A 16,148-nucleotide genomic window follows, 5' to 3' on the forward strand; every position below is an offset into this window, starting at 1 on the left:
CCTGAGAAGCCAAGGGCCCCTGGCCTCACGAGACCGGCCAATTCGGGGGGTCCCTTTCCCTGGCACAAGCTCGCTCGTCCTCACGGCCACCCCACGCGGCACATGGCTTGGGGTATGTGGCCTCGCTTCACAGAGGATGACCCGCGGGGAGTGGCGGAAAGTTGCCTCAGAACTCAGATGTCCCCATCCGTCCCTGGGATCCTGCGCCTCCCGGCCCACGGGCGCCCAAGGACCCTTCGCTGTGCGGGGACGCTATCACCAAGCCGCCCGGGTTCCGCCCCGTGCTGGGCCTCGGGCCAGGGACCCGGAGGTCAGGACCAGTCTGTTCTGGAGGAACTAACGGTCTTCCGGCCTCGTGTGTGTCTGTTTCTCTCTGACACGCACGCACAGCCCACGGCCTCATACCCACATTCGAGCCCAGTCAGACCAGCGGGAGGGGGCGGGACTCACGGTATCGGTCAAAACGAGGTCAGAGCCTGACACGACATGTGATGGGAAAAAAGGAAATTCCTGTAGCAGACGTTCGTTTGCAGTCAGCCCAACCGGCTCGGAAACTTTCGATACAATTTTTAGACGAGCACCTGGGGTTTCGAAGCAGCCAGTGCTGAGAGCGTGAGCCGGTGGCCCCGACACTCACGAGCGGCTAATTTTAGCATCCAAACAAACTGGCGAGCCGAACGCTTCTCCTCTGGTCCACACCCCCTCCTCACCCACCCCCTTCCTGCCGCTCACTGGCTGGCGGTGCGGCTCGTGTGGCCCACAGGGGAGGGCGGGACTGGGGACCCGGGGACCCAAGGACCCGGGCGGGCGCTCCCGCGGGCAGTGCAGGCAGGGAGGGGTGGAGGGGACAGGGAGGGGCGAGGCCCCCGTGGCCTCTCCCACGGGCCGCCTCTGCAGGCGCTGGGGGGGGGGATCCCTCTTCCTCTGCAGACCCAGGGGCTCCAGGCTGAGCTGGACCCCGGGGACGCCCCAGGGAGCTGTGGGGAGCGCTCCGAGGTCCCCGCTTCAAATCCCAGCTCTGTCCCTTCCCCGCAACTGAACCTCAGTCTCCCCATCTGTTAAATGGGGGTGGCGTTCGCCCCCGGGACAGATCGGGGGGGTGGCCAGGCTGGACGCGACGGGCCGACCGCCCCGCACACGGCAGCGGCACCCCTCAGCCGGGGTGAGGGTCTCCTCCGGGTCACGGGAGCCTCCGGTCCACGTGAGCACGGGCTGCCCCCCGCCCCACGGGGCCCGGCTGCGCTAGAGGTTCGTGGCCGCGGATATTTTCAGCTCCCCTGGCGATGTGACCCGAGGGCAGCCTCTCAAAAGTGGCCGAGGCCAAGAAACACAGTCCAGCCACCAAAAAAGGGATCCCGAGGCTCGAGTTCCTTAAATGTTCTGAAGCCAACACGTTGTCCGTGCTAACCCCGTAGGACCTGTTCTCTCTTCTCCCGTCGACTTCCCGCGCTGCGGCGGCCTGCTCCCCCCGTGGAGTTTCCCCCGAGCCCCTACCCTAGTTCTTGCCCAGGTGCCTCTCTTGTCCTCCTGCTGACGCCAAAGCTCCAACTGGGAGTGACAGAGCTGTCCTCAGGGGGAGAGGGAGGGAAGGAAGCAGAGTAGGCAGTCAGGACTTCAGCGGTGGAGGGGACAGGGTATCCGGCCACACGACAGCCCCTCCTTCCTCTGCACTAGAGTTAGCTGGGACAGGCTTCTGTGTCTGCCCCAGGACCTTTGCACCCGCTGTGCTCACTGCTTGAATGCTCTTGCCCCATATTTTTTGCATGGCTTTTTGCCATTCCCTTCAGGCCCCTCCTCAAACGTCACCTTCTCAAAGAAGCCATGCCACCTAAACAAGCTCCCCTGTGACAAGTGCTGTTGTCCCTCTCACGAAGATCGGTCCTGTTTTCTGCGTTTGAGCAACAATGTATGTGGCCCCAGGGTGGGTAGAGGATATCCAGTACTAGGGCAAACGAGGCACCAGGGAATGATTACTGGGGGGTTCTGGGAGAGATGTCCCTCCACAATAAAGGAGAGCTGCTTCCTTCTTGTTCTGGGCACCGGATGTGAGGATGTGATGTCTGGAGCTGTGGCAGCCATGTTGCAGTGATGAGGCGACCACCCCCCCAGAGAGGAAAGCCAGCTGTTCCCTCGAACAGTGAGAAGGTCTGGTGATTTCTTCCTACAGGGCACTAAGCAGTTGGGGCTGAGTCCCAACCACCTCTTTGAGACGGGCCACATGCCTGCCAGCTCGCCAAGGTCCCTATTGTCCGCCTCACTCGTTTCCATCCTCGCTGGACCTTGGGCAACTCCAGGGGCAGTGTGGTGACTTGTGGTTTAAGTGTGTCCGTTCCAGCCACCGGTGCCCAGTTACTGGGGGGAGGGGTAAGTAAGACAGACGTGTTCTCTACCGTTGCAAATCTCACAGGCAGACGCCGGAGATAATGAAGGGAGTCACTCCAACATGGGCTGGCAAGGGCTGTGACAAAGGTGTGCACCTCAGCCCAGGTCAGGGGAGGCCATCCTCCCCTAGAGCTGGTAGTTCAGCTGCCGCCTGATGCACGAGGAGGACTTAAGCAGAGCGAAGGGAACAGCATATCACAGAAAAGGAACAGCCTGTGTGAAGCCCCAGAAGCCAGAGGAAAGGAAAGAGGGATTGATGTGGTCGGGAGTGATAAGGGTGTGGGTGGGGGGAGTCCTGGCCATCGGCGAGAGGCAAGGCGCGGTGGACCGGTGTGGCGGCTGTGGGGTGGGTAGGGGTGAATGGATTCAATAGGGAGTCAAGAATTTAACCAACAGGATGAGTAAGTGGGGCAGCGTGCGTGCATGTGCGTGAGAGAGACAGAGACAGAGAGACGTAGAGATATACAGAGACACAGGTGAGAGGGTGCTGGTGCCGCCCAGCTTTCTGGCTGAGTGACTGAGTCAGGGGTGGGTGGGAGGGACAGGTCTGGGGGGTGAGGGGGTGAGTTAGGCTTCAGGCCTGTGTGAACTGGTATCCCCTCGAGGTCGGGAGGAGGTGGAGAGGGCCCCCCCCCCACCTCCCACCTTGTGGCTAGAGCAGCTCTGGGCGTGGGGTCTCAGGACTTCAAGCTGAACCGAGGCCAGAGTGGACAGCCACACGCCAACAGGCCTGTCTGACCCAGACAGGGCCCTGGGAAGGGCCCTGGGTCAGACAGGCCCCCGGGAAGAGTCCCGGCCCAGAGGGCCAGGCCTGCTCGGGTCACCAGCCACGAAAGGCCCGGCCGCGAATGGGTGCCGCCCGGGAGGGCCTCTGGGCCGTGCAGTGGAGCCGGGCGGGCCCCCGTTAAGGGGAGGGCGTCCTGCAGAGAGGCCGGGTAAATGACGCGGGACCACCGCCTAGATGCTTGTGGAGGACACGATGGGGTGGCCAGACGGGAACGCGGGACAGCTGGGAGAAGCGACAGAGAGAGAGGCCCGGCCATAAAGTGCAGGGCACGGTGGGTTGTGCTCTCTGTCGTGCGACACGGTGGGGATGAGAATATACATGGCTTGTCTGTGCACGAAGACTCTGGAAGGGCACACGGGAGTCTAAAAAAAGTGGTTTCCTGTGAGGAGGACGGGGGTGGGACGGGGCAGAGGTGAGGGGGACGGGGATGGGGACAGGGCACAGGTGAGGATTTGCACGGACAGCCTTCTATGATGCACTTCTGAAGGCTGTGAACGTTTCACCTCTCGGACGTGGGTGCGGGATTCCAGATTAAAAACCAAGGGGGACAGTCACATCTCACCGCGGAGCCCGGGTCCTTACAGCCGGCCTCCAGGTGGCGGTGGGGCGGGGCCGGGCGGGTGATTTACACCTGCAGCTTCTTTCAACCGAGTGACGCCCACAAGGTCTCAATTGTTCTTGGGGTCTCTCTTCCCCACGTTCCCAGAGCCCCGCAGCCTGGGGACGGAAGAAGGAACATGTGGCCCGAGGGCAGCAAGCTGGCCTGGGTGGGTGGGGGGTGGGCGTCAGGACAGCAAGCGGGGTGTGTGTGTGTGTGTGTGTGTGTGTGTGTGTGACACTCCCTGTTGCTTTGAGTTTGGTTTCCTGGGGCTTGGAAGTAAAACAGAAAACCAAGGTTCAGCCTCATTTGGAACCCCCCACCCCCAGGCCCCCTGCACCTGCCCCTGGAGACTTCTCTGGCCTCGGTCCTCAGAGACTTTCTGGAGGTTGTTGCAAGCCCTGCAGAGCACTCTGGGTCATACAGGGGCTGGAGCAGGTGCTCGGAGCCACGTTTCCCAACCAAGCAGCCTCAACATCCCGGTTGAGCTTGGCAGGACTGAGCATCCCGCGACCCGGCCCCACAGCAGCCACTGCCCCCAGTCCCTGGCACGCTGCCAGCCACCAGGGCCCCACCTCCGAATCGGGAGGTCCAGCGGACAGCCCGCAGTCGGCAGATCAGCCGGGCCTGGGTTGGCTTCCAGCCTACCCGCTGTGTGACCCTGGTGAAGCTACTTGGCCTCTCTGAGCCCATTTTCTCCCGTATGAAATGGAGAAAAGTTTTGGGATCGCTAAGTAAGAGAACATTTAGAAAGCGCTTGGACAGAGGGGGAGGAGCTCAGAAAATGGTTGTTAAGAGTTGCCTAACCTGAAAGCATCGGCCGTTCATCTTTTGGGGAATCCGTAGGGTCCCTCGGGAGCCTGAGAAAGCCTGGACTTTCTCCCCAGAAAACCACAGATCTGCACATACGGCACGATTTCCAGGGCTCCAAGCTGTGGGACTGGTGTCCTTGGAGGGAGACCAAGCATCCATCACCGGTGTTATCAGCCTGGCACAGGCTCCCTTCTGGAGCCTGGGGCCCCGGGCTCGACAGGCACGCGGCAAAGCCCCGCTGTGCACCTCGGGGGCCTCCCTGAGCCCCGGGCTGGCTCCAAAGGAAAAACACTGCCTGCGGACCCTGGAGTGATAACTCGGGCTGCAGCCGGGCTTTGCAGACAGCTCTGGCAGTGTCCCCACCTGCCGGCCCCACGAGGGCCCCACTCTCCTTCCCAGGCAGCCTCCGGGCTGCAGATGCGGCGCTGTGGGCAGCTGAAAAATCGGGGCCCGGAGCCAGAGCAGATGATGTCGGGGGTCTCCTTTGACATCCTCGCGTGGAGTGATTCCGCGGGGTGCCAAGCCCCAGCCTCCTGCTGACCTCACGGTTTCACGCAGGGACTGACCCAGAACGCACAAACTCATTCCTGACCTTCTCTCCTGCGGCCCCATCTTATTAACACGCACACGGCCCCACAGCCCTGCCTTCTGGAGCCTCCCGAAAACTCCTCGGGGGCCCAAAAGAACCCATCAGCATTTCTTTTTCCAGGTATCTCTCCCCACGTGTGGCCTCTCTTCACCCCTCCTTGTCTCCCCCCACCCCTCAAAATTACACGCAAGCCACGGGTTGGGTTCTTTCTGCACAAGCCTGAGAATCTGAGGTTAAATAAATAAATATAAATAAATCAGCAGACCTTTTACTCCGGGTCCCCTTTCCAGTCACGTCTGTCCCCTCGGCTCTAAGTACTTTACGAGGAAGCGCGGTGTCGGGGTGGAAACGCGATTGCCTCGGCTTGGGGAAAATTTACTGTTGAGCGTAAAACTCTAACAAGATGAAAGCGGACCTTCCGGCTCCTCGCGAGGCGGGCGGCTTCTCTGGCCCTAAACAACCACAGCCGGGTCTCCGGAAAGCAGGGTTTCTCCGGATCCAGCACATCCCGCTTGATTCTGGGGGCTGTTGCGGAAGGAGCAGCGTCAGTAACTGTTTTCAGAGGCGTCGCTCTGCCTGGCAACGTCCGGTCTCGGTGGCATAGGGCCAAATCATCATCACGGAGGGACGAGGAGACCAGGCTCCCCCCTCCCCTGGGAACCTCCCATCCCCGGGAGCACCTCCCCAGGCTTTGTGGTGCTCATTTGACTTCAAAGAGTCAAAATGCTAAAAACAAAACAAACGAACAAAAAAAATGCAGGACGTACAGCACTGTTTTCCAGGGTGAGGTATTTACCAGAAGCTCTTTTATTCATAATTTGTACCTTGAACATGTGGCAAAAACCTAGCGGATCAACTCACACCCATGGTATCTAAGAGCAAGGGTTGCTCCTGTATGTGTTAGGAATTGTTTCAGGCTGCAAGTAACCAAGGACGGAAATGACCGCCATGTAACATAAATTTATTTCTGTCCCATGTAAACAAAACCCAAGCAGTCGTCCCGGGCTCCAAAGTGCCATCAGCCATGCCGACTCCTTTTCTCTTTTTGTTCCACCATCCTCTGCGTAGGGTTTCCGTTCTCCAGGTCGCCTCAAGGTCCAAGGTGACTGCAGGAGCTCCAGCCATCACAGCTGTATTCCAGGCAGGAAACTAGGGGAAGGGGTGCCGGTCTGTTCTGTCCTTCCCCCAAACCTTGTTGCCTTACATTTTCTTGATTACCCTAGCTGCAAGGGAAGCTGGGGAATATGGTCTTTGAGCTGCACGTAGTTTCCCAGAATAAAAACACGATTCTGTTAGTAAGGGAGGGAATGCGGGTCCTGGTTTGCCAAGCGGCGCTTGCTCCCGGTTCCCACGAACACACAGAGCCGGGAGTGGACCCCAGCCTGCCACCTGCCGAATACTCAGCACGGAGCCGGGCCGGACGAGGCCTGGCTTGGCCGCACCCCGTCGGGTCCGTACTGGGGAAATCCGCGTTCAGGGGGTCAGGGAGAAGAGTGGCTCTAGGACCCACAGGGCCTTCGCTCACTGCCGCGGAGGGAGGCACGAGCTTCCGGCAGACGCGCACGCGCGCGCACACCCCAGCGCCTGGGCAGCGGAAACAAACCCAACAGGGAGACTTACTCCACGCGCCGAACCGCAGGGCGGTTCGTGGGGCTGCGCGTATGGACGCCACGTGCAGAGGATCATTGAGCCGAGCGAGGGGCCCTGGCCTCAGGGCTGGGGTCTGGGGGGGCAGGGTGACCTTCCAGGGAGGGCCCTTCCTAGGGTGACTCTACAACTTATCACCCACATCGGGACGTGTCTTCGTCAAAGGGGTCAGTAGTAACCACGCCCGAGGCCCAGGCCCAAATCAGGTCTGTCCCGGGGGCGCCGCGAACGACGGTGGCCCTGCCCGCGCCTCACGTGGCCCCCGCCCCAAGCTCTTCCGGAAGTGGTCTGCGCGCTCAGCAAGGGCTCCGCCCCCCCGCAAATTACTACGGAAAAACCGGTCTCGAAAAGGTGGAGGACGAGGAAACGGAGACATTTTAATGCGAGAAAAGAGAAAAGTCGCCGCGCGGCGGGCTTCCCCTTCCGCTGCGGCCGTCCTGCCCGGGAACGTGTACGTGCTGTGTCCCGAGGGCCGGCGGGCGCGCCCCCGCGTTCAGGGTCGCCGCCCCGCGGCTGGCACACCTGCCCGTGCGTTACATTCATCGGCTGTTCGGCTCCCGAGGGGCCGCTGGCCTCCGGCCTGGCGTCGCGACGACCGTGCGGCCGGGGCGGCCCCGTTCCCAGCCGACGGGTCCGGGTCCGTCCGCTCAGCTCCCCGGGGCCCGCGTGACCGGGTGGACGGGGCCCCCTCGCGCCCACGGCACCGCCCGCCGGGGGGGCCGCAAGCCCCTCCGAGCCGCCTGGGCCCCGGGCCCCGCCTCACAGCTGGTCCTCGTCCACCCAGACGGTCTTGCGCTGCTCTTCGCTGATCTTGTCCTTGAGGACGCGGAGCAGCTCCTCCACGCTGCCCCACATGTCGGCCTCCACCGTGGCGTACAGGCAGGGCAAGGCCTCCACCTCCTTCTCCTTCAGCCGGCACAGCCGCAGGAACTCGTCCTCCGTCTCGGGCCGGGACAGCATCTTCCTGTGGGCGGGGCGGGGGAGGGGGGGGGGGGGACACGAGGCGCTGTGGGGGCCGCCACCTGCCACGCCGGGTCCCCGCGGCGCGCGGCGCCTTCCAGCACACGGCCCGGCCCGAGAGGCGGGGCCTAAAAAAATGGCTGTAGTTTTTCTTTCCTTTGCGTTTACTTAAAAAACAAACAAACAAATTTCTTCCAAAGGCGCCTGGGCGGCTCAGTCGGTCGAGCGTCCAACTTTGGCTCAGGTCACGATCTCGTGGTTCGCGGGCGCGAGCCTGCTTGGGATTCTCTCTCTGCCTCTCTCTGCCCCTCCCCGGCTCTCTCTTTCTCTCAAAAAGAAATAAACTTGAAAAAGAAGACCTCCATTTTCAGGGCTGGTTGATGGGCCAAGGGGGTTGGTAAACCCTGTCGTTTTTAAGTGCGCAGTTCACTTACTGTCATGTTTATTCACGCTGTTGTGCCACCAGCCTCCGGAACTTTTTCATCCCGCAAAACCGAAACTCACACCCATTAGCACACTGATTCCCTCTCCCCCCCACCCCTCCCCCAGCCCCGCACCACTGACTACTTTCTGTCTCTGTGAACCAGCCTCCTCCAGGGACCTCACCCTAACCCTTTGTGCGTCTGGCTTCTGGCACCGAGCGTCATGTCTCCAAGGTTCATCCGTGCTGGAGCAGGTGCCAGAATTTTTTTTTTTTTTTTTTTTTACTGTTTATTTTTGAGAAAGAGAGAGAGAGAGAATGAGAACCCGGGTGGGGGAGGGGCAGAGAGGAAGACAGAGCATGAGTGGGGGAGGGGCAGAGAGAGAGAGGGAGACACAGAATGTGAAGCAGGCTCCAGGCTCTGAGCTGTCAGTACAAAACCCAATGCAGGGCTCGAACTCACGAACTGCGAGATCATGACCTGAGCTGAAGTCGGACGCTTAACGACTGGTGCCCCTAGACTGTTCTTCCTTTCTAAGGCTGAATCATGTTCCAGCATGTGGATGAACGACATTGTGTTTATCCATCGTCCACCCGTGGACGTGGGGTTGCTTCTACCTCCTGGCTCTTGTGAACAGCGCTGCCGTGAACACGGGTGAGCGCCTATCTTTTTGAGACTGTTTTCGATCCTTTTGGGCGGGTCATTCGAGGAGGAACCTCCGTACCCCCGTCTTCCTCGGCCGCTGTAGCATTTCATGCTCCCGCCAGCAACACCCCAGGGCGCCGGCCCTCACCCCCCACCGCCTCCCCCAACACGCGTTCACTTCTGGGCTGTGGACGGCAGCGGTCAGAACGCGTGCGCAGTGGTAAGGTGGGGGCCTCTGTCTCGTTTGCTCGCTCGTGGGATCCCCGGTGCCGGGCCCTCAACAGGTGCTCAGTAAAGATTTGGAGCTACAGGGGAGTGGCCCAACCTCTCTTGGCCTCAGCCGGGGCCTCGTGGGGCAGAGGTCAGGGATAATGCCACGTGACCGCCAGGCCCCAAACCCCACAGCCAACCCTCCAGCAAAACGCACAGGCTTGACCCGGAACGTGGATTCAGAATCAGACCTTTCCGTACCACCCGCGAGACAGGATCCGGGTCCCAGCACTTGCCCCGGCTGTCCTGACCCCTGTGTCCACACAGCAGGCGGAGGGGGCCCTTTTCGCCCCGTGTTAGATCGTATCACTCGGCATGGCTGGGGCCCCCGCGGCCGCAAGGTCCCCACCGCCGCCTGCCACTGTCCCCGCCTGAGGTCTGGGGGCCTCTCCTCTGCACCTGCCAGGCCCACCCTCACCGCACTGGGGCTGGTCCAACATCAGCTTCGCTTCCCCAGCCACCTGGGTCCTGCGAGGTGGGTCCACCACCCACCTCGGCACTTGTCCCCCCGGGCCCCCCGGGACGTGCTGCGTGTGTGGTATGGTCTCCGCTGCTGGAGGTAGGGGGCCATGTCTGGCACTCGACGAGGACCCGCTGAAGGGGTGAGCGGGGACGCCAAGCAGCCAGCTGTTCTTGGGGGGACCCCGGAGGTGTGGCGGTGGGAGCAGGGGGGGTCTTGGGGCCCTACCTGAACCTCTTGATGTTTTTCTCCGACACCCGGATGAAGAGCACAATGGGGTAGATCCTGGACTTGATCAAGTCTCTGGTGCAGCTGATCCCGGCCTCCAGCAGGCAGTGCTTGTCCTGCAGTACAGGGGCCAGCGGTCAGCAGCTCCCCAGCCCCTCCGGGCAGCCGGGTGGCTGGGGCAGGGGCAGGGGCGGGAGCCCCGAGTGTCCCCACGTCCCCAGCTGCCCCAGGGAGCGACCCGAGGTGAAGCCCGACCTCTGCGGGACAAGCCCCCGCCTGCCTGGACACCGGGCTGCGTGTGCTATGCGCCAGCAGGGCCCGGGCCCGAGGTGCATCGGGGGTGGGGGTGGGGGGTGAACGACTTTCAGTGCAAAAATCAAAGTCAGCTTCAAGAGCACCTACTACTCCCCTCGGCTCACGGAGGCATTCTCGGTAGGAAGCAAGGGCAGAAAACACCGGAAAGGCGAGCTAGGGCTGGACGACCTTGGGAGTACTGCCGAGGGTTCTCAGGCAGGGTTCCCTGGCACCCATGGGCTCCTCGCTTCTGGAGGACAAATCTCTGTTTTGCTGAGAGTGTCACGTCAGAAGCAAACAAACCCCCTGATGCCCGAGCCCTTTGCGTTGAACTAGAACTTGGATCTAGAAAACAGCGCACGTGTCCCTAAGCGTGCCGCTCAGCGCGTCTTCACAACCCACCCCCGCCCCCGCGCTCCTTCCGGTCACTGCCCTCGCTCCCCACCAGCACGGCCACCATCCACACGGCGCGGTTCACCTTTCCAGCGGCCACCCTGCCCACTCCTGTCCTCTCTACTCCAACGTGACCATCCCCTAAATGCTGTGGCCCAGACTTAAACACCGAACGAGCGATTCCAGGCTGGCTGAGAGCTCTGCCTGTACGTTCTTCTGCCTGAGTGGCCACGCGGGGATGTGCTGGGGGGGCAGACGCGGGGCTCCGGTGGGCACCTGCTCCTGGCTCCTCGTCCAGGGTCGCCGCCCACTGCAGAGGTGACCCCCAGATGCTGGGGTGGCACTCAACTGATGGCTTTGCTCTCCAAAGGTCCCAGAATGAGAAAGAAATCGATGCCTGGGGCTGATAAGGATCACATCGCCCGGCTCCAGAAGACTCTAAATCGTGTGCAGACACCTCTCCTGCGTTGCCACCAATGACACTTCTGCCGCTCCATTTTCCCTCCTGAGGTGAACACGACTCCTGTCGCCCGCTCGCTCTCCCTGTCTCTTGCCCTGACACACGCTCCCTCTAGCTCCGGCCCTTGTTGTCACGGCCAGGCGCACGCACAGCCCGAGACAACGCAAACCAGAACACCAGCGCCAGGGAGCCGTCGGAGGCACGGAGTGGTTCTAAAATATAAACGTGCACGTCGGAGCCTGGAGAACGAGGGTGTGTGGCCAGGTAACACCGGGCAGGTGAGAAAAGGAGGAGGAGGGGGCTTGCCCGCAGGGAGGGGAGGGGGACTCTGCACCCCTCCCTTGTGCGTGGCCGAGGCGCCCTCACAAAGATAACCGGTGCCTTCACCCCACCTCACCTTGGCGGCCACAGCTTCTATGTTGGCAGGAACGATGCATTCGAAAGTGTTGGGGTTCTTCTCTCGCGAGTAGATGATGGTCTCCGTCTTCTGCTTCCTGAGGAACTCGTCTCTGGTGACAACATCTGTGGACAGAAGGCCGGTCCTGAGGGCAGCACAAACCTCCCCTTTCTGGACTGGACAGAACTGCATGTTGATCCCCTTCTGGCCACTTAAATCAACTGTGGCTCCTCTACCAGACTGTGAGGCTTCTCAAGGGCAGGGTCAAGGTCATAGTTCCTTACACTTCCCACAGCAGCACCCAGAAGAGCTGCTTCATGAATTCTCAGCATTTTCATTGGACAAAGTAACTCGTGCACTGAGGTACGATACTAGTGAACTGCCTATCATGAAGGACTTCCGGCTTTACTCATCCACCCACCCATCCATCCAGTCATCTACCCACCCACCCATCCATTCACCCACGCACCCAACCATCTATCCGTCTAGTCTTATAACCATCCATCCATCCATTCATCCACCCACCCATTCATCCATTCACCCACACACCCAACCATCCATCCATCCATCATCCACGTGCCACCCATCCAACCAGCCATCCAACAACTCATCCATCCATCTATCCATCCCCCTCCCATGCATCTACCCATCTATTCATTCACCCATCCATCTACTTATCCATCCATCTACCTATCCACCCACCCACCCAACCATCCACCATCCACCATCCATCCACCCACCCATTCATCCATTCACCCACGCACCCAACCATCTATCCATCCAGTCATATAACCATCCATCCATCCATCCATCCATCCATCCATCCATCATCCATGCGCCACCTATCCAACCAGCCATCCAACAACTCACCCATACATCCATCTATCCAACCACTCATCCATCCAGCCATCCATCCCCCCTCCCATCCATCTGCCCATCTACCCATTCACCCATCCATTTACTTATCCATCCATCTACCTATCCACCCACCCATCCATCCAACCAACCATCCATCCACCCACCCACCCATCCATCCACCCACCCACCCATTCACCCAACCCTCCATCCATCTAGTCTTATAACCATCCACCATCCATCCATCCACCCACCCATCCATCCAGTCATCTAGCCAGCCAGCCAGCCATCTACCCACCCATCCATCCATCCAGTCATATAAGCAACCATCCATCCATCTATCCATCCATCCACCCATCCATTCACCCACGCATCCATCCATCCATCATCCATGTGCCACCCATCCAACCAGCCATCCAACAACTCATCCATCCATCCATCCATCCATCCATCCATCCATCCCCCCTCCCATTAATCTACCCATCTATCCATTCACCCATCCATCTACTTATCCATCCCTCTACCTATCCACCCACCCACCCATCCAACCAACCATCCATCCATTCATCCACCCATCCATCCATCCATTCACCCACGCACCCAACCATCTATCCATCCAGTCATATATCCAACCATCCATCCGTCCCTCCACCCAACCATCCATCATCCATGTGCCAACCATCCATCTACCCATCCAACCAACCACTCATCCCTCCATCCATCCATCCCCCTCCCATTCATCTACCCATCTACCCATTCACGCGTCCATCTACTTATCCATTCATCTACTTATCCACCCACCCACCCACTCATCCAACCATCCATCCATCCATCCATCCATCCATCCACCCACCCACCCATTCACCCAACCATCCATCCATCTAGTCTTATAACCATCCACCATCCATCCATCCATCCAGTCATCTAGCCAGCCAGCCAGCCAGCCATCTACCCACCCATCTATCCATCCACCCACCCATTCACCCACGCACCCAACCACCCATCCATCCAGTCATATAACCAAACAACCAACCAACCAACCAACCAACCATCCATCCACCCACCCATCCACCCACCCATCCATCCATCCATCCACCCACCCATCCATCCATTCACCCACACACCCAACTATCCATCTATCCAGTCATATAACCATCCATCCATCCATCCATCCATCCATCCATCCATCCATCCCCCCTCCCATTCATCTACCCATCTATCCATTCACCCATCCATCTACTTATCCATCCATCTACCCATCCACCCACCCACCCATCCAAGCAACCATCCATCTATCCATCCATCCATCCATCCATCTATCCATCCATCCACCCACCCACCCATTCATCCATTCACCCACGCACCCGACCATCTATCCATCCAGTCATATAACCAACCATCCATCCATCCATCCATCCACCCACCCATTCATCCATTCACCCACGCACCCGACCATCTATCCATCCAGTCATATAACCAACCATCCATCCATCCATCCATTCACCCACCCAACCATCCATCCATCCATCCATCCATCCATCATCCATGTGCCACCCATCCAACCAGCCATCCATCCATCTACCCATCCAACCAACCACTCATCCATCCATCCATCCATCCATCCATCCATCCATCCATCCATCCCCCCACCCATTCACCCATCCATCTACTTATCCATCTACCTACCTATCCACCCAACCATCCATCCATCCATCCATCCATCCATCCATCCATCCATCATCCATGTGCCACCCATCCAACCAGCCATCCAACAACTCACCCATCCATCTACCCGTCCAACCAACCACTCATCCATCCATCCATCCATCCATCCCCCCTCCCATTCATCTACCCCTTCACCCATCCATCTACTTATCCATCCATCTACCTATCCACCCACCCACCCACTCATCCAACCAACCATCCATCCATCCACCCACCCACCCACCCATTCACCCAACCATCCATCCATCTAGTCTTATAACCATCCACCATCCATCCATCCATCCACCCATCCATCCATCCAGTCATCTAGCCAGCCAGCCAGCCATCTACCCACCCATCCATCCATCCATCCATCCACCCACCCACCCACCCAACCATCCATTCACCCACGCACCCAACCATCCATCCATCCATCCATCCAGTCATATAACCAACCATCCATCCATCCATCCACCCACCCATTCACCCATGCACCTAACCATCCATCCATCCAGTCATATAACCAACCAACCATCCATCCACCCATCCATCCATCCATCCATCCATCCGCCCACCCATCCATTCACCCATGCATCCATCCATCCATCCCCCCTCCCATTCATCTACCCATCTATCCATTCACCCATCCATCTACTTATCCATCCATCTACCTATCCACCCAACCATCCATCCACCCATTCAACCAACCATCTACTTATCCATCCATGCACCTATCTATCCACCCAACCATCTATTCATCTACCTGTCCATCCCTCCACCTACCCATCTGTTCATTCATCCATTCCTCCACCCCCATCCCTCCATCCGTCCACCCATCCATTAAGTTAATTTTTATTGAAATCTAGTATTTACTGAACATCTACTAAGGGTCAGGCTTTAGAATAAAAATATGACAAAAACACAGCTGTTGTCGTATTTGAGAATGTGTGACCTATGTAGTAAGAAGAATGTGGGATACAGAAATTATGCAACAATTTAGTGGGTGCAGTGATGGGCTACTTATTGTGGCAGCAGTGAGGAGGAACGGAGGGAAGAGGAGAGCAGGCAGGCTCCCTGGAGGAGGAGGTATGTACTAGAGACCTCATTCACTTGCTGGGTGACCCTGAACATATCTTCAATCTCTTGACCTCAGGTTCTCCATTTATGAAAGGAGAGTGGGGTCAGCCCAGGCCTAGAATTCCCCGTGTAAGCCCAGGCTGGCCAGGGAGCCCACACTAGGCCAGGTTTAGCATGTACACTCCAGGATGTACTGCAAAGGAGTTGGAAGGGATCCGGGGAAGAGCCAGCAGGGGAGGTGCTACAGGTCTGTGGGTGATTTGGGGGGATGGAGGCAGCCTAGGACCCCCGCCCTACAGCATCTGCAGCGCCCTGGCTGTGAAAGCACCAAGGGCAACACGGGGCATGCCTGCCGAGTTCAGAGCGGCTAAGTGGGATTTGCAAACGAGGCTCTGCCTAACCTCAGACCGTTCTGAGAAAGGAGGTAGGTACCGCGGTGGCTGCAGGAGCTGGCGCTCGGAGAGGTGAGGGACCCATGTCTGTGTCCTGCCTGCTCCACATGGGGGGCTGAGAACCCGGCGCCCATGCTGGGCTTGGCCTGTGCCCATCTGCGAGCCCCTTGCTTCCACCACAAGTGGCCGCCATTATGCTGGTTTTGCAGGTGAGGGACAGAGAGGTGGGTGACCTGTCCCAGGTCAGTAGCCGTGGTGGGGGGGTGGAGCACAACCTCAGCTGGAGACCACTCGCCTCCAAGAACACCACCTCTCCCACCAGCCACACTGTGCGCGGAGGCCCTCCTGGCCGGGGCTGTAGAGAGTCTGCACCATGGGAGGCCGGACACTGGGGGTGCCGTCTCCCACTTCCCACAGGGCCAGGCATCCCGGGAGACCTGGGGGGGGCATAGCTGCCAACATCCAGCAAAAGACTGCGTGCAGAGCTGCCCCCCCCGGGAATGAGGGGCGTCCTGCTCCCGCTCAGGTGCGTCCCACCCCGACACTGGTGCTGACTGATGCTTACAAAGTCCGCACCCCCACCCGGGGCTGTTCTTAGCGCTCGGTACCACGTGTTCTCAGCCCCGGGGCCCATGTGAGAACCTCCGGGTGGGGGAGGGGCTCTGCACCACGGACTCCCGATGGGTAAGGCTGCTCTGCCCGCAGGAGCGCGGCTCGGCAGCGGGAACACCACCACGATGAGTTCTAGAACACGACGTGGGGTGAAGGGAGCCAG

The 16,148-nt window shown here is 59.4% G+C and overlaps 1 protein-coding gene across 1 annotated transcript in view; it reads right to left on the reverse strand.

The window, feature by feature from the left end:
• Positions 1-7,173: 7,173 nt before the first annotated feature.
• The window catches only part of CARD11 (caspase recruitment domain family member 11), a 142,210-nt gene continuing 133,235 nt past the window's right edge, over positions 7,174-16,148 (reverse strand). The window contains 3 exon segments of the mRNA XM_042972535.1: positions 7,174-7,780; positions 9,802-9,917; positions 11,346-11,470. Coding sequence (XP_042828469.1) covers positions 7,576-7,780; positions 9,802-9,917; positions 11,346-11,470 — 446 coding nt within the window. The 3' untranslated portion in view covers positions 7,174-7,575.

Source organism: Panthera tigris, chromosome E3 (assembly GCF_018350195.1).
Source record: "Panthera tigris isolate Pti1 chromosome E3, P.tigris_Pti1_mat1.1, whole genome shotgun sequence".
In the NCBI taxonomy this organism is placed as follows: Eukaryota; Metazoa; Chordata; class Mammalia; order Carnivora; family Felidae; genus Panthera; species Panthera tigris.